Genomic DNA, 22,520 nt, shown 5'->3' with positions numbered 1-22,520 from the left:
CAGCCAATAAAAATATCTGGAGGCTCGAAGAGAACGTTGTCAAAGAAGAGGCAAAGAGAGAGGCCTACTTCGAGGGAAAATCTTTCGCCCTCCAGCAGGTGGCATTTTTTCGCTCCACCAGGCAAGGAGTTTTTGTATGGAGGTCAATGAAAGAGTGTTGAATTTGGTCAAGCAAAAAACGAATGGCTTATTTGCTATGTGAGGTTTATTTGATCGAATAAGAAGTTCCTTAGCCTGCAATCATTGGACCGCTATAAGGCATGTAAAGCCATCTAGCCATGAGATAATTTGAAAGACAATAGCAAAGAATTTATCTAACTAAGCCGCTTTTGTTGTTTATATAAATACCTTAGATTTATGATTTTAATTTATTTTTTATTTGAAAATATAAAAACAATACAACCACACGTGGACATAATGCATTTACTATCATTCAGGGTTATACTAAAACAGTGAAAAATGAAATAATGTACAGTTTAAATAGATTCATGATATAATACATAATTATTTTCTAGCATAATGACTCCCATAACCGCCTCACCCACTTGAAGAGAGGTGTTGATGACTATGTACAGTAGGTGGCGGAACCTCTTAAACACCACAGAAGAAGCCGAAAAGCATCAACAGGAAGTTGTTTGTTACCAGCTTCTATCGAGTTTTCAAACCAAATAGAATTCCACAGGCGTTTGCAGGATGTTTCTAATGTAAGATTAGTCTACATGAGACGTTCATTTGTCACAATTTAAATCGAGTTTTGATTTTATAAAAGGTGTGGTCTATCTTTTCTTTATCTGAACGTTGTGACAAAGAAAGTAACTAGAATACACATTTAGTTTCGTGTTTTATTTGAAGAAACGTTGAAGAAAGAATACAGTAACATTAGCTTCCACGATGGATCGGGTAAGTTTGGTTGACTTTTATTAATAGTAATCCTATTGTGGTGTATAAAATGTCTAGGTCCAGTTTTCACGTTTGATCTTCCACAGCCATGAGTTCGATTTGAACAACAAGACAATTGAAACCATGGTGGTAATTTAAACCAAGTGGTTTACTAGCCTGTCGCACACAGATTGATAATACAAGGCAATGCTCAACCAGCAGCAGGTAAAGTCAGAAGCAGGGAGAAATAATTAGGCATCGGCAACACCAGTGATGTATATAAACCCTGGATTGCTGATGCTATGTATTGGCCATTGAGAGGCTTTGAAGGCACCGGTTAACTTCTTTGATCACCTCAAATGGTTTATCCTGATGTCAGTTCGACCACACACACCGTTTACACACTAATTTGTTGCGCCCAAATAAAAAAAATGACAATTGAAAATAGGTGATTGTTGTTAGCTTGTGTTTGCCCCGTCTTTATACATGGGGAATACAACAATGATAGCTAGTGTCGAAGAATGATATGGAGTTAATATTAGTCCAATTATTGAGCAGGTCCTCAGCGCAAATAAGCATCAGAAATTGTCTTAGCATATCAAGATCCATCCTGATGTGGACCTCAGTCAATAGCATATGTATTGTATGTGCTGAGAAAATATACAACGTAGGCTTATTGTCAGTATTTGTCATCATATTGAGAGAATAAGATCTCAGGATATTGAATGATTTCATATCCGCCCATAGGAAATGTCCATGTGTGCTTTTCAGAGTAATCCCAATATCACGTATGTCTAAAATAAAATAGTTTTGATATAGTTTTTTACATTAGAACTTGAAAAAACATTGGAGCGAAGACATCTGGATTCAGCATTTCTGTTAAATTCAAATCTCCCTACCATCGTATCTAAGCCAATATGACACCATTGTCGATTAAAACGTTCAAATCAACTTGATTGGAGATACACAACACATTCCCCACCTCTCGTAGTGAGCTGTCTAGCCGTTACCATATTTATAACAGGGTCCTTACCCATCGCGCCACAAAAGCCGCGGCCCTTGCAACCCAAGGGGAAACCCTACTTCAGGTCTCAGAGCGAGTGACGTCACTGATTGAAACGCTATTAGCGCGCACCACCGCTAACTAACTAGCCATTTCACATCGGTTACACAACCTTACGGTTAACTAGTCCAACGCTCTAACCACCTGCTTTACATTGCACTCCACGAGGAGCCTGCCTGTTACACGAATGCAGTAAGAAGCCAAGGTAAGTTGCTAGCTAGCATTAACTTATCTTATAAAAAAACTATCAATCAATCTTGGGCCAACTCTTTTCTCTGTATACATCAATGATGTCGCTCTTGCTGCTGGTGAATCTCTGATCCACCTCTACGCAGACGACACCATTCTGTATACTTCTGGCCCTTCTTTGGACACTGTGTTAACAACCCTCCAGACGAGCTTCAATGCCATACAACTCTCCTTCCGTGGTCTCCAACTGCTCCTAAATACAAGTAAAACTAAATGCATGCTCTTCAACCGATCGCTGCCTGCACCTACCCGCCTGTCCAGCATCACTTCTCTGGACGGTTCTGACTTAGAATTTGTGGACAACTACAAATACCTAGGTGTCTGGTTAGACTGTAAACTCTCCTTCCAGACTCACATCAATCATCTCCAATCAAAAGGTACATTTAGAATTGGCTTCCTATTTCGCAACAAAGCATCCTTCACTCATGCTGCCAAACATACCCTCGTAAAACTGACCATCCTACCAATCCTCGACTTCGGCGATGTCATTTACAAAATAGCCTCCAATACCCTACTCAACAAGCTGGATGCAGTCTATCACAGTGCCATCCGTTTTGTCACCAAAGCCCCATATACTACCCACCACTGCGACCTGTACGCTCTCGTTGGCTGGCCTTCGCTTCATAATCGTCGCCAAACACATTGGCTCCAGGTCATCTACAAGACCCTGCTAGGTAAAGTCCCCCCCTATCTCCGCTCACTGGTCACCATAGCAGCACCCACCTGAAGCACGCGCTCCAGCAGGTATATCTCTCTGGTCACCCCTAAAGCCAACTCCTCCTTTGGTCGTCTCTACTTCCAGTTCTCTGCTGCCAATGACTGGAACGAACTACAAAAATCTCTGAAACTGGAAACACTTATCTCCCTCACTAGCTTTAAGCACCAGCTCCCAGATCACTGCACATGTACATAGCCCATCTATAATTTAGCCCAAACTACTACCTCTTCCCCTACTGTATTTATTTATTTTATTTATTTTGCTCCTTTATGATATTATTTATATTTTAACTTTGAACTTTCTTCAAATAACAAATATACCATTCCAGTGTTTTACTTGCTATACTTTATTTACTTCGCCACCATGGCCTTTTTTGCCTTTACCTCCCTTATCTCACATAATTTGCTCACATTGTATATAGTCTTAATTTTTTCTACTGTATCATTGATTGTATGTTGTTTTACTCCATGTGTAACTCTGTGTTTTTGTATGTTGTCGAACTGCTTTGCTTTATCTTGGCCAGGTCGCAATTGTAAATGAGAACTTGTTCTCAACTTGCCTACCTGGTTAAATAAAGGTGAAATAAAAAAAATAAAAAATAAAAATCATAATCACTAGTTAACTACACATGGTTGATGATATTACTAGTTTATCTAGCCTGTCCTGCGTTGCATATAATCGATGCGGTGCGCATTCGCGAAAAAGGACTGTCGTTGCTCCAACGTGTACCTACCCATAAACATCAATGCCTTTCTTAAAATCAATACACAGAAGTATCTATTTTTAAACCTGCATATTTAGCTAAAAAAATCCAGGTTAGCAGGCAATATTAACCAGGTGACATTGTGTCAGTTCTCTTGCGTTCATTGCACGCAGAGTCAGACTATATGCAACAGTTTGGGCCGCCTGGCTCGTTGCGAACTAATTTGCCAGAATTGTACGTAATTATGACATAACATTGAAGGTTGTGCAATGTAACAGGAATATTTAGACTTAGGGATGCCACCCGTTAGATAAAATACGGAACGGTTCCGTATTTCACTGAAAAAATAAACGTTTTCTTTTCGAGATGATAGTTTCCGGATTCGACCATATTAATGACCTAAGGCTCGTATTTCTGTGTGTTTATTATATTATAATTCAGTCTATGATTTGATATTTGATAGAGCAGTCTGACTGAGCGGTGGTAGGCACCAGCAGGCTCGTAAGCATTCATTCAAACAGCACTTTCGTGCGTTTTGCCAGCAGCCCTTCGCAATTCTTCAAGCATTGCGTTGTTTATGACTTCAAGCCTATCAACTCCCAAGATTAGGCTGGTGTAACCGATGTGAAATGGCTAGCTAGTTAGCCGGGTGCGCGCTAATAGCGTTTCAAACGTCACTCGCTCTGAGACTTGGAGTAGTTGTTCCCCTTGCTCTGCATGGGTAATGCTGCTTCAAGGGTGGCTGTTGTCAATGTGTTCCTGGTTTGAGGCCAGGTAGGAGCGAGGAGAGGGACGGAAGCTATACTGTTACACTGGCAATACTAAAGTGCCTATAAGAACATCCAATAGTCAAAGGTATATGAAATACAAATCGTATAGCGAGAAATAGTCCTATAATTGCTATAATAACTACAACCTAAAACTTCTTACCTGGGAATATTGAAGACTCATGTTAAAAGGAACCACCAGCTTTCATATGTTCTCATGTTCTGAGCAAGGAACTTAAACGTTAGCTTTTTTACATGGCACATATTGCACTTTTACTTTCTTCTCCAACACTTTGTTTTTGCATTATTTAAACCAAATTGAACATGTTTCATTATTTATTTTAGGCTAAATTGATAGTATTTATGTATTATATTAAGTTAAAATAAGTGTTCATTCAGTATTGTTGTAATTGTCATTATTACAAATAACAAACAAAAAAATTGTCCGATTAATCGGTATCAGTTTATTTGGTCCTCCAATAATCGGCATCGGCGTTAAATAAATCATAATCGGTCGACCTCTAGTCCAGGGTGAAGGATCCTGAGAGGATCTCTGTGATTAGGCTGAGGTCAATAGAGAGTGATTGGAATAACATGCTTCAGTAAGGTTTTATTGGGGGGTTGCAGGAATAGAACATAAATCATAGTGGATAGATGTGGTGGCAGCTGCAGTGAAGTACTTGGGTGTACAATATTTTACTGCAGAGTTACAAGTTGTTTTGAACGATAAAATCCCGTCCTCCCAGTCTGCTTGCCTGGTGTAGGATCAGTGGAATAATGATGTTTTAATAGGTGTAGGGTTAGTTGGTTGGGAATTTTCACAAAGTGTAATTAATTCATACAGCAGACTAGTACTACATAATAGTAAGCTGATAAACAGACAAATCAGTAGGTGGCGGCATGCACCTATAAAAAAAACTTTGCGAACCGCCATAATACCAAAGAAGAATTAGACCCCATCCTTCACAGTCTGCTCTGCGGATCGCAGGAAGGATGAATGCCCCAACCTCTACCAAGGCTGCTTCGCTGTAAATTGTTTATGGCCGCTACAGATGTCGGATTGAACGGACATCGGGTTTTACTGGTTCGCTCCACGGCGAGCGCTGCTGTAACCCGTCTAGTATTTTATAGGCTACTTTTGCTGTGTCTGAGACAATTCAAACTATCTGGACGGTCGAAGGGGACTTTGTTCCAACAGACTCTCGTGTAGAGGTAGACGATAACAGACAACAGGATTCTTGGTGGATAGGGTGTTGAATGTTTTATTGACTTTAATAGATCAGGTAAAATCTTATCCAGGATCTATCAGAAGTAAGATTAATCCACATCAGACACTTATTTGTCACAACTTAAATCGAGTTTTGATATTTAAAAATGTTTGATTGCTCTGGTCTAGCTGTTCTTTATCTGAATGTTGTAACAAAGAAAGTAACTGTAGTGTAGGCTAGCTACAGATTTACTGTCACTTTTTTGTTGTTGAAGAAACGCTAAAGAAAGAATAGCTTCCACGATGGATCAGGTAAATTTGGTTTACTTTTATTAACAGTATGCCTAATGTGGTATATATTATGTATAAGCCTAGTTTTAATCATCTTTGACCTTCCATATCCATTCGTTCCATTTGAACAGCTGGACAAAATAAACAATGATGGTAATAAACACTTGGGATATTTTGTCCTTCAGCCAAGTAGCCTACTAGCCTAAAGCACACAGATTGATACAAGGCAATATGTAACGAGTAGGTAAAGTCAGAACCATGGAGAAATAATGAGGACAAGGTTCACCTTACAGTAGTAACGTTGAGTGGGTAAAATAACATGGTCAAGCAAGTTCATGTTTCTGACATTTTCGAACTACTAAAGAACTTGATTTAGTTACCGCAAAGATAACAGGGGCTGCCTCAACTATTCCAGCACTACTTCAACATAATCTAAATCACCTAGGTTTAGTCTACAACAGTGACAACTAAAAGATGCCATAAACGATTTTGTCCCATCAACCTAAGCTAAATATGATGTGTCTATCCATGGTACCGATTTCTGTGTGTTGACTCAACGAATTTGTAGATGGATACAGTACACGCTTTTAGTTTTTGTTGTGCTATACAACCTGGCTAAAATGCTAGCTCGTTAGCCTTTAATTCATGGCCAACGATGCGCTAGTCCAGCATGTTAATTGCCCCTTTTCAAATTATTACTCTTTTTTGATTAGTAACTTTGATATACGCATCTCACTACCAACACATTTTCAAAAAATATCATTTGGACTATTATTATTATGTTATATTCCATTCCATTATAGTCGTGAGTTTAGAGTGTTTTCTGCACCTGTTTAGCTCAAATTCTTGCTTTGGATTAAAAACAACACTTGTTTTTATTTAGCCTTAATCTGATCAGGGAGTCAGACATATAGCTTCCATAAAGTGACCTTTGGACTTTTCAGATTGACACATTTTGTAAATGCATAATTTTTCATTACATTGATAATATTATCGCTCTCACGTGCACATTTCCGTCCATTATGAATCAATGATGTGCTACCTTTTTGTGGCATTTCTGATATTACTAATTGATTTTCAGACAAATCTCAGAGTTCTATCAAACCTGGTCAGGAACTCTGTTGCTTGGCAACAATACAGCTGCTATTAGCTAAAGTTAGCTTGTTTTCCGAAGTCCAACAGCTAAGTTATCTTTTGTAGCTAGCTAGGTAACGAACAGGCAAAGAACATTAACTAGCTGTAATTGTTTATGGAAGGGTTGTTACGCAAATAACTGCAGCCATTAGTTAGGTAGCAGACAATAACAGCTGACAACAATAGCTAGTTCATGTCCAAATGGCAGTCATACATTTTTCCACAAAACATGGTTAGCTAGTTACATCAGTTAAAAACAAAATTGTCACGCTGCTACCTTACAATGCATGCAATGGACTTTTGCAACGTGTTCTAATCGAAGGAGAAGCTTTTATATTTCTACAAAACCATAAAACTTTATTAATAATTACTGCAGTAATGGAGCGTTAACGGTCACCCAATGGCGTAGAGTTAAAAGCCCAAAATAAGCAGGGTTAGGAAAAAGTTATGTGAAATGATACAAGGGTACATTGTGCTTTCACGCAACAGACAGCAATATTTACATGGCGCCAAATGTCTGTCTCTAGGTCATTTACTACTTGTTTATACAGAAATGATAATGCATAGGACACTGGGTCCTTCCCACAACAGATGAAGTCCAGTGTCCATTTGCGATGTGGGAGAGAAACTGGAGGGAGAGTTTGCCTGGCCCTGGCAGACAGAACAGCATTTCACACATATACTAATCATGGAATGGAATGTAGTCTTTACGTCTTATCACCAGGGGCGAAAATCTGATATCAACTTTGGAGGGGACAATTACATTAAATTTTCTCAAGAGCAATTCCTGACGGGGACACCAAAAGTAGTGCTGTAACACATAGCCTACATTGTAATATGGTAAATGTATATTGAGGAACCAAAGAAATAAGGTGTTTGCCGTACTGCTAACTACCGGTACCCAAAACGACACAACTAATCACAACAGCAATACCATTGCCTTTAACAAATCTTAGTTCAGTCACCAGTTTAAGTTGAGAGTGGGGGTATCCATGGCATTTTCCAATTATGTTCATATTTTACAAGTAAAAAAAATTGAGAACCTTTCATGTTGCCAAACAAAGACTCAACAAACTTACCTGAGACTCCCTGTCTCTGCCAGTCTGTCCCTGCATATCTGTCCCCAACTCTGCTGTTTGTGTGCCATCTGTTGCCTGCTCTGCCTAATGACATCATTGTGAAACATTTCCATTAGAATTTCATTTCTTTCTTATGAACATTTTATCAACTAGTCTTTGAGATATTAGGCTACTAGGGTTCTTACTTTGCGTTTTGGTTTACTGAAAAATACTCTGATGTCCGTCTTTTATTTTTCTGCCATTTTTCTACCTGGCTGGCTGGCTGGCTACACACACACAGTGTGTAGGTTATTTACAGTAGGAGATGGGCTTCTATCATCTTTTATCATTCTATTTGGGCTTCGATCTAAAAGGTAGCTAGCAAATGTGAAACGGATTAAAATGACAAGAGTTGACAGCTGTATGAGTTCACCATTTACACAATAGCTGCAACCTTTTGTAATTTTAATAGTTTGTTTCATATTGGCTGGCTTCCAACAATAGCTGAATTTGCAAAGCTAGCGAGCACCAATTCCGTTTCAGTGGTGTTTGCTATAATCTTTGCTACCCGGGTTAAATAAAGGTGAAATAAAATAAATAAATAAAAGTTCCCTTGCGACAATTTAGCTTTTGCAACGAGACCATTAAATATATTTAAGACAATGGTAGAAGAGAGTGTAGTTCTGTTCAGTTCGGACTTCAGTTTATCGCTAACCTTATCGCAGGGACTTTGAAGCACTAACTTACATCATCTGCATGCTGATCTTGGAATAAATTGATGATAGCAAAGATCCCATCTTTGACGAGGCCACATAAATGGAATAGGTACTAGCTAGCTTAATAGTTAATATTTGCGCGCTAGCTCTGCATATTCAGCTAGTGTGTGTGCGCGATTGACTGGATTAACCTCACTTCAGTTATGTTCATTGAGTGCCTTTCAGACAGTAGATACGACCCCTCTGTTACCTTGCCAACTAAGGAACTGGCAGTGGATCAAAACATTGAGGCAAAGGGTGGGGGGGGTCGCAATCTTTTGAATCTCAAAAACGCGCTATTAAGTGTCTATAATCAGCACAATTGCTTTCATTGCGTATTATTAATATTATTTAAATTACATAGTTATGTTTCAGTGATATATTGGGGGGGACAAATATTTTTCCAAGGATGGGGGGGTCGTGTCCCCCCCCGGGATTTCCGCCCGTGTTTATCACCAAGGCATCATAAATCAACTACCAGCATTAAGCCTCAGAGGCTCCTCTCAGGCCAACAGACTGTGTGAAAGTACTAATTGAAGAATATTCTAATATAAAAGGTCATTTGAATAACAATGTTGTAATTTCCACCGCAAACGCTAGCTAGCTACTCCATAGTTCAAGCTATGGTAAGAGCTAGCCATTTTTTCACTGTCAGACAGGACACAACTCAAACTGTAGCTGAGAAAACAAATAAAATCAGATTGTATTGGTCACATACACATACTTAGCAGATGTTATTGCGGGTGTAGTGAAATGCTTGTGTTCCTAGTTCCAACATTGCAGTAATATCTAACAATTCACAACAATAATGTTACACACGAATCTAAAAGCAAAATAATGAAATTAAGAAATATAGAAATATTAGTCCAGAGTATAAATACAGTGCATTCATAAGTATGTGGACCACCCTTCAAATGATCGGATTTGGCTATTTCAGCCACACCCGTTGCTGACAGGTGTATAAAATTGAGCACACCGCCATGCAATCTCCATAGACAAACATTGGCAGTAGAATGGCCTTACTGAAGAGTTCAGTGACTTTCAACGTGGCACCATAATAGGATGCTACCTTTCCAACAAGCCCTGCTAGAGCTTCCCCGGTCAACTGTAAGTGCTGTTATTGTGAAGTAGAACGTCTAGGAGCAACAATGGGTCAATTGAGAAGGGGTACGCCACACGGGCTCACAGAATGGGACCGCCGAGTACTGAAGCGCGCAGTGAGTAAAAATCGTCCGTCCTCGGTTGCAACACTCCCTACCGAGTTCCAAACTGCCTCTGGACACAACGGCAGCACAATAACTGTTCGTCGGTAGTTACATGCAATGGGTTTCCAGAGCTGAGCAGCCGCACACAATCCAAAGATCACCATGCGCAATGCCAAGCGTCGGCTTGAGTGGTGTAAGGCTCGCCGCCGACGGACCAGTCTGGGTTTGGCAGATGCCAGGAGAACGCTACCTGCCCCAATGCATAGTGCCAACTGTACATTTTGGTGGAGGAGGAATAATTGTCTGGGGTTGTTTTTCATGGTTCGGGCTTGGTCCCTTAGTTACAGTGAAGGGAGTTCTAGAATTACGTTCTAGATGATTCTGTGCTTCCAACTTGGTGCAACAGTTTGGGGAAGGCCCTTTCCTGTTTCAGCATGACATTGCCAACCTCCATACAGAAATGGTTTGTTGAGATTGGTGTGGAAGAACTTGACTGGCCCGCACAGAGCCCTGACCGCAACCCCATCAAACACCTTTGGGATGAATTGGAACACAGACCGCAAGCCAGGCTTAATTAGCCAACATTAGTGCACGACCTCACCAATGCTCGTGGCTGAATTGAAGCAAGTCCCCGAAGAAATGTTCCAACATCTCGTGGAAAGCCTTCCCTGGAGAGTGGAGGCTGTTATAGCAGCAAAGGGGGGGACCAACTCCATATTAATGTCCATGATTTTGAAATGAGATGTTCGACGAGCGCATGTCTACATACTACATACATACATGTAGTGTAATGGGATTGGAATTGTTGTGTAAATTCTACACAGGGACACTTAAGATAATCACAAATTAATCATTGTTTATAATCAGCATGATGGAGAGGTCAGTCAAACTTGGAGGCATAAAGTACCGTTCTGAAGGTAGTTCCCTCGGCAGTCCCGTTAGATCTCTTATATACTGGTTACAGACACGTTACATAGTCATCGTTCATAGGGTTGGTTCTGGCATGTCTGGCACCATCTCCTGTCTTAACTTATAGAACATATTCTGGACGATCTACCAGATGATCCTAAGGAGGGGGTCATATCTTTACCAAGCACAGGCAGGAACCAAGGATTATTTATGACACAATGACAAAATGAACATTTTCAAGGCTACTCTTCACATAATATTTTCCATCACAGGATGTATAGACATTATGGACAGTATGTGGATAGAATATTTAGTATATCATACACACACACAAAATTCAATAATACATATTCTACAGATATACAGTATGTGGATAGAATATTTAGTATATATACAGCAATAGTTGAATAGGATGGCCTTGACTAGAATATAGTATATACATATGAAGTGGTTAAAACAGTATGTAAACATTATTAAAGTGACCAGTGTTCCATGTCTATGTACATAGGGCAGCAGCCTCTAAGTTACATGGTAGCGCAACTGGGTGTTGGTCAGCTAGTGACAGTGACTACGTTCAAGGCAGGGTACTGGGTGGAGGCTGGTTAGTGATGGCTATTTAACAGTCTGACAGCCTTGAGTTAGAGACTGAAAAACAGCTTCTATGTCCCAGCTTTGATGCACCTGTACTAACCTCGCCTTCTGGGTATTAGGGGCCAAGATGAATTTCTTCAGCCTCCTGAGGTTGAAGAGGCGCTGTTCAGCCTTCTTCACCACATTGTCTGTGTGGGTGGACCATTTCAGATTTTCAGTGATGTGTACAAAAGAAACTTGACCGTCGATGTGGATGGGAAGAGAGTAGCAGATTGGAGTCGGGATCTGATTTGCCGAAGGGAGGGCGGAGGAGGTTAAATACACATGTAAACAGCATGTTGTTTACTGCAGTGTTCAAATGCATGTTTTCTTGCATCAGAACAAACTCACCAGTTTCGTACATCCAAAATAGATTCTAGTATGCTCCTTTTCCTGTCTTGAATTTTTTATCCAAATATGTGTTGATCAACATTGCCAAAATAACAACTCTGCCGTTAGACAGGCTTGATTGCATCTACAGCTCTGATCTGGATGGTATACTAGCCCATGTGTTGGATATTTGTCAACGGCCATTCCAGTGGTGTGGAGCATTGGGTGGGGGAGGGGACTAATGCCCCCCAAACTCTGACTATATAAATGTATAGGATGCATAACTCTGCAATGCTTTAGGCTAGGAACCAGCTGTAAAAGGCACCAGAAAGACGTGGCTCTATTGTACATGGGGATAACTGTATAAATTGCCATGAATTTCATTCAGGGTGGAAAGTAAAACCAAATAACTGATGGAATTGGCTCTAAACACTAGGGAGGGTGGCAGGTAGCCTAGTGGTTAGAGCGTTGGACTAGTAACCCAAAGGTTGAAAGATCGAATCCCCGAGCTAACAAGGTAAAAATCTGTCGTTCTGCCCATGAACAAGGCAGTTAACCCACTGTTCCTAGGCCGTCATTGAAAATATGAATTTGTTCTTAACTGACTTGCCAAGTTAAATAAAGGTTAAAATACTACATCATAATGAGCAGCAGTAGGTCAGGTGTTTTGGTTTTTCCTCTGGTTATTTTGACAAATCACTATTTGGCAGAGGTTGGCGTCCTCCTCGTTCCATCATCTCTTAAGCTCTCCTCCTAACACGTATGAACCCAGAACTAAATAGAGCGGCTGACCAACCAAGATTAACTCAGGGGTGAAAGATGTGTTCAACTCCAATGACTGCTTAAAGGTTCTGAACATAAGACAAGGGGCATTACAAGTACCACTTCCATTTAGAAAAATTTGAAAAAGTGAATTGAAAAAAACTGCATTTGTGGAAAGTAGTGAACTATTACACACTTCATGAGAAAGGAGGTATTATAAGGATGCACCAATCAGATATAGAATAAAGTAATCAAATGTTTGGTCTCATGATATTCTATGTACAATACTTCCTGTGGTCACCAGGACCGAGCTATCCCGTCCCCCTCCAACCTGCCGGAGTCCCCTGGTCACAACTCTCCTGGTAGTGCCTTACTGCTGGGTCTGAAGAGGGTGTCTGTGAGGCTGGTCGACTGCAGGAAAACACCAGGGCTGAGTGGAACTGTGAGAGAAGGACACGAGGAGGGAGATGGAGATTTGATTTCATCAAGTAAGAACAATGGGGTGTGTGGATGAGACTACAATCTGTTAATTGATTGATAAACAGTATACACTCAGTAGACAGTAAATTGTTGATCCAGTTTCGTGAATATGGAGGGGGGTTACCTAATAAACTGGCCACTGAGTGTATATTGATAAGGGCAGAAGGTAGGTTAGTGGTTAAGAGCGTTGGGCCACAAATCGAACGGTTGCCGATTCGAATCTCTGAGCCGACAATGTAAAAATCTGTCTGTGCCCTTGAGCAAGGTACCAAACCCTAATTGCTGCTGTAAGTCTGCTAAACCTAGTTATCCAATGTCTTTGTTTCACAGGGGACACCCCTAACCGTCGTTCTCTCAGTGGGAGGGGCTTATCATCTGGGGAGCCTCAACAACATCATGTTGCTGACGAGACAGAGAAGAGTCTCTCCCAATCAGAACATCCCAAGAAACACCAGCAGAGACGTACAGGGAAGAAACCTCACCACTGCTGCTCTGACTGTGGGAAGAGTTTCACAAGCCAGAGTGGCTTCATTATTCACTGTGATCAGTGTGGGAAGAGTTTTGCTGCATCAAACACCTTCAAATCTAATGTAAGAATTCATACAGGGGAAAAGCCTTACCCCTGCCTTGATTGTGGGAAAAGCTTTGTTAGTGCAGGAGCCTTAACCATACACCAGCGTGTACATACTGGAGAGAAGCCTTATAGCTGTCATCAGTGTGGGAAGAGCTTTAATCAGTCAGTCAACCTGACTACACACCAGCTAATACACACAGGAGAGAAGCCTTATAGATGTGATCAGTGTGGAAAGAGCTTTTCAATATCATCAAAACTAACCATACACCAGCGAATACACACAGGAGAGAAGCCTTATAGCTGTGATCAGTGTGGAAAGAGCTTTGCTGTATCAGAAAAACTAACTATACACCAGCGAATACACACTGGAGAGAAGCCTTATAGCTGTGATCAGTGTGGGAAGAGCTTTTCTGTAGTTTCCTCCCTGATTAGACACCAGGTAATACACACTGGAGAGAGAACTTATGTCTCTATGTGGGAAGAGCTTTGGTCTAGCTTCCTCCCTGACTACACACCAGCGAACACACACAGGAGAGAAGCCTTATAGCTGTGATCAGTGTGGGAAGAGCTTGGCTGTATCCGAAAAACTAACTACACACCAGCGAACACACACTGGAGAGAAACCTTACAGCTGTGATCATTGTGGAAGGGGCTTTTCTCAGTCCGTAAACCGGAATATACACCAGCGAACACACACAGGAGAGAAGCCTTACAGCTGTGATCATTGTGGAAAGAGCTTTGCTCAATCAGGAAGCCTGAATTCACACAAGCGAACACACACTGGAGAGAAACCCTATGTCTGTTTATGTGGAAAGAGCTTTGCTCATTTAGGGCCAATGAAAAAACACCAGAAAGTAAAAATGTGTCATATTTCATCTCCCTCCTATCCGACACCGGTTCCAGATCCCTAAATAAAGGATCAGTATAAAACATCTAGTGAAGAGGTTCCAGATCCCTAAATAAAGGATCAGTATAAAACATCTAGTGAAGAGGTTCCAGATCCCTAAATAAAGGATCAGTATAAAACATCTAGTGAAGAGGTTCCAGATCCCTAAATAAAGGATCAGTATAAAACATCTAGTGAAGAGGTTCCAGATCCCTAAATAAAGGATCAGTATAAAACATCTAGTGAAGAGGTTCCAGATCCCTAAATAAAGGATCCGTATAAAACATCTAGTGAAGAGGTTCCAGATCCCTAAATAAAGGATCCGTATAAAACATCTAGTGAAGAGGTTCCAGATCCCTAAATAAAGGATCCGTATAAAACATCTAGTGAAGAGGTTCCAGATCCCTAAATAAAGGATCAGTATAAAACATCTAGTGAAGAGGTTCCAGATCCCTAAATAAAGGATCAGTATAAAACATCTAGTGAAGAGGTTCCAGATCCCTAAATAAAGGATCAGTATAAAACATCTAGTGAAGAGGTTCCAGATCCCTAAATAAAGGATCTGTAGAAAACATTTAGTGAACATCTGTCAAGTATACTCCCTCCAGTGCTCTAGGTCACCAGGCTGCTCATTATTACACACACCTGTCACCATTGTTACACGCACCTCAGACTCACCTGGACTTCATCACCTTCTTGATTACCTTCTCTATATCTGTCACTCCCTTTGGTTCCTTCCCCAGGTGTTATTGTTTCATGTCTGTAGCTGCTCGTGTTTCTTGTTTTGTCCATGTTTGTTTATTTACAAAATGATTCACTCCCTGCACTTGCTTCAGGACTCTCAGCATACATGTTACATCATCTCCCTATCTTAAATCAGGTTACTAAGTCTGATTAACCGTGGTAACCTGTATGGAGCATAATATGTATCTCTTCAAATCATATTTTATAGGTCACATACACATCGTTAGCAGTGTAGTGAAATGCTTGTGCTTTTTAGTTCCGACAGTGCAGCAATGTCTAACAAGTAATATCTAACAATTCCACAACATATACCTAATACACACACCTCTAAGTAGAGGAATGGAATTAAGAATATATAAATATATGGAGGAGCAAAGTCAGAGTGGCATAGACTGAGATACAGTAGATGGTATAGAATACAGTATATACATATGAGATGAGTAATGTTTACATAACTTATATTAAAGTGACTAGTGTTCCATTTATTAAAGTGGCCAATGACTTAGTCTGTATGTAGGTAGCAACCTCTCTGTGCTAGTGATAGCTGTTTAACAGTCTGATGGCTAGAAGCTGTTTTTCAGTCTCTCAGTCCCAGCTTTGCACCTGTACTGACCTCACCTGGATGATAGCGGGGTGAACAGGCAGTGGCTCGGGTGGTTGTTGTTGTATTTTATTTCACCTTTATTTAACCAGGTAGATTAGTTGAGAACAAAAACTGCTACCTGGTCAAGATAAAGCAAAGCAGTGCGACACAGACAACAACACAGAGTTACACATGGAATAAACAAACATACAGTCAATAATACAATAGACAAGAGTCTATATACAGTGTGTAGGATAAGGGAGGTAAGGCAATAAATAGGCCATAGTGGCGAAATAATTACAGTATAGCAATCAAACACTGGAGTGATAGATGTGCAGAAGATGAGTGTGCAAGTAGAGATACTGGGGTGAAAAAGAGCAAAATAAATAACAGGATGGGGATGAGGTAGTTGGATGGGCTATTTACAGATGGGCTATGTACAGGTGCAGTGATCTGTGAGCTGCTCTGATAGTTGGTGCTTAAAGCTAGTGAGGGAGATATGAGTCTCCAGCTTCAGTGATTTTTGCAGTTCGTTCCAGTCATTGGCAGCAGAGAACTGGACGGAAAGGTGGCCAAAGGAGGAATTGGCTTTGGGGGTGACAAGTGAAATGTACCTGCTGGAGCGCGTGCTACTGGTGGGTGCTGCTATGGTGACCAGTGAGCTGAGATAAGGCTGGGCTTTACCTAGCAAAGACTTATAGATGACCTGGAGCCAATGGGTTTGGCGACGAATATGAAGCGAGGGCCAGCCAACGAGAGCATACAGGTGGTGGGTAGTATATGGGGCTTTGGTGACAAACAGATGGCACTGTGATAGACTGCATCCACATTGCTGAGTAGAGTGTTGGAGGCTATTTTGTAAATGACATCGCCGAAGTCAAGGATCGGAAGGATAGTCTGGAAGGAGAGTTTACAGTCTAACCAGACACCTAGGTATTTGTAGTTGTCCACATATTCTAAGTCAGAACCGTCCAGAGTAGTGATGCTGGATGGGCGGGCAGGTGTGGGCAGCGATCGGTTGAAGAGCATGCATTTAGTTTTACTTGCATTTAAGAGCAGTTGGAGGCCACGGAAGGAGAGTTGTATGGCATTGAAGCTCGTCTGGAGGTTAGTTAACACAGTGTCCAAAGGGCCAGAAGTATACAGAATGGTGTTGTCTGCGTAGAGGTGGATCAGAGAATCACCAGCAGCAAGAGCGACATCATTGATGTATACAGAGAAAAGACTCGGCCCGCGGATTGAACCCTGTGGCACCCCCATAGAGACTGCCAGAGGTCCGGACAACAGGCCCTCTGATTTGACACACTGAACTCTGTCTGTGAAGTAGTTGGTGAACCAGGTGAGGCAGTCATTTGAGAAACCAAGGCTGTTGAGTCTGCCGATAAGAATGTGGCGATTGACAGAGTCGAAAGCCTTGGTCAGATCGTCTATTATCGATGGCGGTTATGATATCGTTTAGGACCTTGAGCGTGGCTGAGGTGCACCCATGACCAGCTCGGAAACCAGATTGCATAGCGGAGAAGGTACGGTGGGTTTCGAAATGGTCGGTGATCTGTTTGTTAACTTGGCTTTCGAAGACCTTAGAAAGGCAGGGTAGGATAGATATAGGTCTGTAGCAGTTTGGGTCTTGAGTGTCTCCCCCTTTGAAGAGGGGGATGACCGCGGCAGCTTTCCAATCTTTGGGGATCTTGTTAGTGTTAGTGTTGATTTGTAGGGGTCCAGATTTTGCAGCTCTTTCAGGACATCAGCAATCTGGATTTGGGTGAAGGAGAAATGGGGGAGGCTTGGGCGAGTTGCTGTGGGGGGTGTTGACCGGAGTAGGGGTAGCCAGGTGGAAAGCATGGCCAGCCATAGAAAAGTGCTTATTGAAATTCTCAATTATCGTGGATTTATTCGTGGTGACAGTGTTTCCCAGCCTCAGTGCAGTGGGCAGCTGGGAGGAGGTGCTCTTATTCTCCATGGACTTTACAGTGTCCCAGAACTTTTTGGAGTTTGTGCTACAGGATGCAAATTTCTGTTTGAAAAAGCTAGCATTAGCTTTCCTAACTGCCTGTGTATATTGGTTCCTAACTTCCCTGAAAAGTTGTATATCGCGGTTGTATATTAGATGCTAGTTGTATAGTTGTAGTTGTATATTAGATGCTATTGCAGTACGTCACAGAATGTTTTGGTGCTGGTCAAGGGCAGTCAGGTCTGAAGTGAACCAAGGGCTATATCTATTCCTGGTTCTACATTTTTTGAATGGGGCATGCTTATTTAAGATGGTGAGGAAAGCACTTTTAAAGAAAAACCAGGCATCCTCTACTGACGGAATGAGGTCAATATCCTTCCAGGATAACTGGGCCAGGTTGATTAGAAAGGCTTGCTTGCTGAAGTGTTTTAGGGAGCATTTGACAGTGATGAGGGGTGGTCGTTTGACCGCAGACCCATTACGGACGCAGGCAATGAGGCAGTAATTGCTGAGATCCTGGTTGAAGACAGCAGAGGTGTATTTGGAGGGCCGGTTGGTTAGGATGATATCTATGAGGGTGCCCGTGTTTACGAATTTGGGGTTGTACCTGGTAGGTTCATTGATAATTTGTGTGAGATTGAGGGCATCAAGCTTAGATTGTAGGATGGCCGGGGTGTTAAGCATGTCCCAGTTTAGGTCACCTAACAGCACGAGCTCTGAAGATAGATAGGGGGCAATCAATTCACATATGGTGTCCAGGGCACAGCTGGGGGCAGAAAGTGGTCTATAGCAAGCGGCAACGGTGAGAGACTTGTTTCTGGAAAGGTGGACTTTTAAAAGTAGAAGCTCAAATTGTGTGGGCACAGACCTGGATAGTAAGACAGAACTCTGCAGGCTATCTCTGCAGAGGATTGCAACTCCGCCCCCTTTGGCAGTTCTATCTTGTCGGAAAATGTTATAGTTAGGGATGGAAATTTCAGGGTTTTTGGTGGTCTTCCTAAGCTAGGATTCAGACACGGTTAGGACATCCGGGTTGGCAGAATGTGCTAAGGCAATGAATAAAACAAACTTAGGGAGGAGGCTTCTAATGTTAACATGCATGAAACCAAGGCTTTTATGGTTACAGAAGTCAACAAATGAGAGCGCCTGGGGAATTGGAGTGGAGATAGACACTGCAGGGCCTTTATTAACCTCTACATAACCAGAGGAGCAGAGGAGGAGTAGGATAAGGGTACAGCTAAAGGCTATAAGAACTGGTCGTCTAGTACGTTCGGAACAGAGAGTAAAAGGAGCAGGTTTCTGGGCATGGTAGAATAGGTTCAAGGCATAAATGTACCGACATAGGTATGGTAGGATGTGAATACAGTGGAGGTAAACCTATGCATTGAGTGACGATTAGAGAGATATTGTCTCTAGAAACATAATTTAAACCAGGGGAGGTCACCGCATGTGTCGGAGGTGGAACTAAAGGGTTAACTAAGGCGTATTGAGCAGGGCTAGAGGCTCTACAGTGAGATAAGGCAATAATTACTAACCAAGACAGCAATGGACAAGGCATATTGACATTAAGGAGAAGCATGCGTAGCCGAGTGATCATAGGGTTCCAGTGAGTGGCTCGGAGGGCCGGAGACACAACGATTCAGGTAGCTAGCAGGCCGGGGCTAGCAAGCTAGCAGAAGGGCCTCAGAGGGACGTCGCCACGGAAGAAAGTCAGTTGTAGCCCCCTCGTGCTGTTACGTCGGCAGACCAGTCGTTGTGGATCAGCAGGGCTCCGTGTGGTAAAAGGGTCCAGGCCAATTGGCGAAATAGGTAGTGGCCAAAAAAATTGTCCGATGGGCCTCTTAAGCTAACAGTCCGATATGCTCTAGACAGATAGCGGGCCGTGGCTAGCAGGCTAGCAGATGGGCATTCAGGGGTCGTCGCGACGGAGGGGCCAGTTGAAAAATCCCCTCGGGCGAATTACGTCGGTAGTCCAGTCGTGATGGGTCGGCGGGGGTCCAGGCCAATTGACAAAATAGGTATTGTAGACCAAGGAGTGGCTGATGGACCTCTTCGGGCTAGCCAGGAGATGGGCCTAGCAAAGGCTAGCTCCAGGCTAATTGGTTCTTGCTTCGGGGCAGAGACGTTAGCCAGGAGTGGCTACTCGGATAGCAGCTAGCTAGCTGTGATGATCCCGGTGAAAAGGTTCAGGGCTAGGAATCCGGAGATATGGAGAAAAATACGTCCGATTTTTTCTGGTTTGAGTTGCGCTGTGCAGACTGGCGAGAGTTGTCTGGGCTAAAAGTAGCTGATGCCTGCTAGCAATGGCTAGCTGACTACTAGCTAGTAGCTAGTTAGCTGGCTAGCTTCTGTTGGGGGGTTCCGGTTCAAACGTAAAGAAAATAGCAGATCCATACCACATTGGGTGAGGCGGATTGCAGGAGAGTATGTTGAGGTTAAGAGAAATATATGCGAAGAAAAAATATATAAAAAAGATATATACACGGGACACAAGACAGGACAAAAGACGTCTGACTGCTACACCATCTTGGTTAATATATGTAATATAAATGTAATATAAAATGTTGAATTGTTATCATAATAACTTTTCCATTTAATGAAATAAGTTACGTTGTCAGTCATGTGAGTAACAACTTTTTTTAATGAATAACGTAATGATCATGTAATAACACCTAAACCAATGTTAATGCACATACCACCCACCACCAAATTGGAATCCCACACACAAACCTATGCACTTGTACTCAAACACAAACACACACTCATCATCAAATTGTATTGGTCGCATACACATATTTAGCAGATGTTATTGCGGATGTAGAAATGCTTGTGTTCCTAGCTCCAACATTGCAATAATATCTAACAATACATGCACATCTAAAAGTAAAAGAAAGGAATTATTGAAATGTACACACCTACACAATCACACGCATTGATCAAAAATAAACTGTAGGCCTTATATTCAACGAGCCAGGGGCTCGGTGGGGCGGAAATGTCTCATAGTGATTCTCTTTTTTTAAGGTCTATGTCCCTAGAGTTGAAAATGTGTTCTATCATTGCAGCAATGGTAGCTTTCTGTGTTTTATCACTATTTCTATTCATCCCTCCATCCCATTCAGTTTTCCCATAGAGGTTTTACCCTATGACAACGTCAGCATACAGTACATCAGGTTATTACTCATGTTTACCCTTTAATCATATATCATTGGAAATATTAGATTCATAGCTATCCATCAGACACATCTTCAGATATTTGAAGTCTAGGATACATACTAGAATTGCCTGTCATTGCTTTAAAAATAAATACATTTTTTACTTGGTTTGACAAGTGGTTCAGAAACATAAAAATTACCTTTAAAAAGTGGCCAGGTCTTGGGCACGGAGAACCCCAGACCGGAACCCCACCCCATCATGGGCTACCACCTCCACCCTGACCTCCACTCTTCAGAGGTCACTACATGCCTCAGAGGACTTTTATGTCAACTTAAGAGTGAAAAATATTTTTAAATAGAAACATAAAATAGACAAACATACTTTGATAATGTAACGTATTGTCAGATGGACGAAACTACACATTTGGAAAAGATGAAGATCATAGAAGCAAATGAAAATGAGTAACGGACCAAGTATCGACCGTTGCATGAAGAAGTAGAAGAGTAAAGAATATTTTGACTCTGATACCATAATTGAGTTACAAGGTTTTTTGAATGAAATACCGTGGTCCCAGGCTGCTTGCCTGGTGTAGGATCAGAGGGCCAAAGTAGTGGAATGATGAGGTTTAATAAGGCGTAGGGTTAGTTGTTTGGGCAATTTTTTCACAAAGTGTAATGAATTCATACTACAGAATAGTACTACAGAAAAGTACTACAAAATACTAAGCGGATAATCAGACATCAGTAGGCACCCATAATAATTGTATGCGAACCGCCATAATACCAAAGAAGAAGAAGACTGTTTCCTTCCTTTTCAATAGCTCTGCTCTTTCGCAGGAAGGAGGAAGTATTAATGCCCTAACTTGTACCATGGTTGCATTGCTGTAAATGGCCACTGCAGACGTCGGATTGAACATACAGTTGTCGGAAGTTTACATACACTTAGGTTGGAGTCATTAAAACTCATTTTTCAACCACTCCACAAATGTCTTGTTAAAAAACTATAGTTTTGGCAAGTCGGTTAGGACATCTACTATGTGCATGACATAAGTAATTCTTAAAAAAATTATTTACAGAGAGATTATTTCACTTACTATTCACTGTATCACAATTCCAGTGGGTCAGAAGTTTACATACACTAAAATGACTGTGCCTTTAAACAGCTTGGAAAATTCCAGAAAATTATGTCATGGCTTTAGAAGCTTCTGATAGGCTAATTGACATCATTTGAGTCAATTGGATGTGTACCTGTGGATGTATTTCAAGGCTTACCTTCAAACTCAGTGCCTCTTTGCTGGACATCATGGGAAAATTAAAAGAAATCAGACAAAATATCAGAAAAACTTTAGACCTCCACAAGTCTGGTTCATCCTTGGGAGCAATTTCAAAACGCCTGAAGGTACCACGTTCTTCTGTACAAACAATAGTACGCAAGTATAAACACCATGGGACCACGCAGCCGTCATACCGCTCAGGAAGGAGACGAGTTC

General features: G+C 41.6%; 1 protein-coding gene across 2 annotated transcripts; it reads left to right on the top strand.

The window, feature by feature from the left end:
• The first annotated feature begins 632 nt into the window (after positions 1-632).
• Positions 633-14,441, top strand: LOC106606297 (zinc finger protein 239). Of its 2 annotated transcripts, none has more exons than XM_045719759.1 (3): positions 633-900; positions 12,965-13,162; positions 13,471-13,752. In XM_045719759.1, exons 1-3 carry the CDS (start codon positions 892-894, stop codon positions 13,732-13,734), a joined length of 471 nt encoding a protein of 156 aa, XP_045575715.1. In that variant the 5' UTR covers positions 633-891; the 3' UTR covers positions 13,735-13,752. The 2 variants fall into 2 exon arrangements, with proteins under 2 accessions (XP_045575715.1, XP_045575714.1); XM_045719758.1 differs by having other exon boundaries at positions 634-900; positions 12,965-13,148; positions 13,471-14,441.
• Positions 14,442-22,520: the final 8,079 nt, after the last annotated feature.

This window comes from Salmo salar, chromosome ssa06, assembly GCF_905237065.1.
Source record: "Salmo salar chromosome ssa06, Ssal_v3.1, whole genome shotgun sequence".
In the NCBI taxonomy this organism is placed as follows: Eukaryota; Metazoa; Chordata; class Actinopteri; order Salmoniformes; family Salmonidae; genus Salmo; species Salmo salar.
This window is presented reverse-complemented; position numbering and strand designations above follow the sequence as displayed.

Bases quoted from the DNA above. Each gene is read 5' to 3' on its own strand.
- LOC106606297 (XM_045719758.1), top strand. The intron at 13,149-13,470 runs GTAAGAACAATG...TTTGTTTCACAG, and splicing joins TGGAGATTTGATTTCATCAA to GGGACACCCCTAACCGTCGT.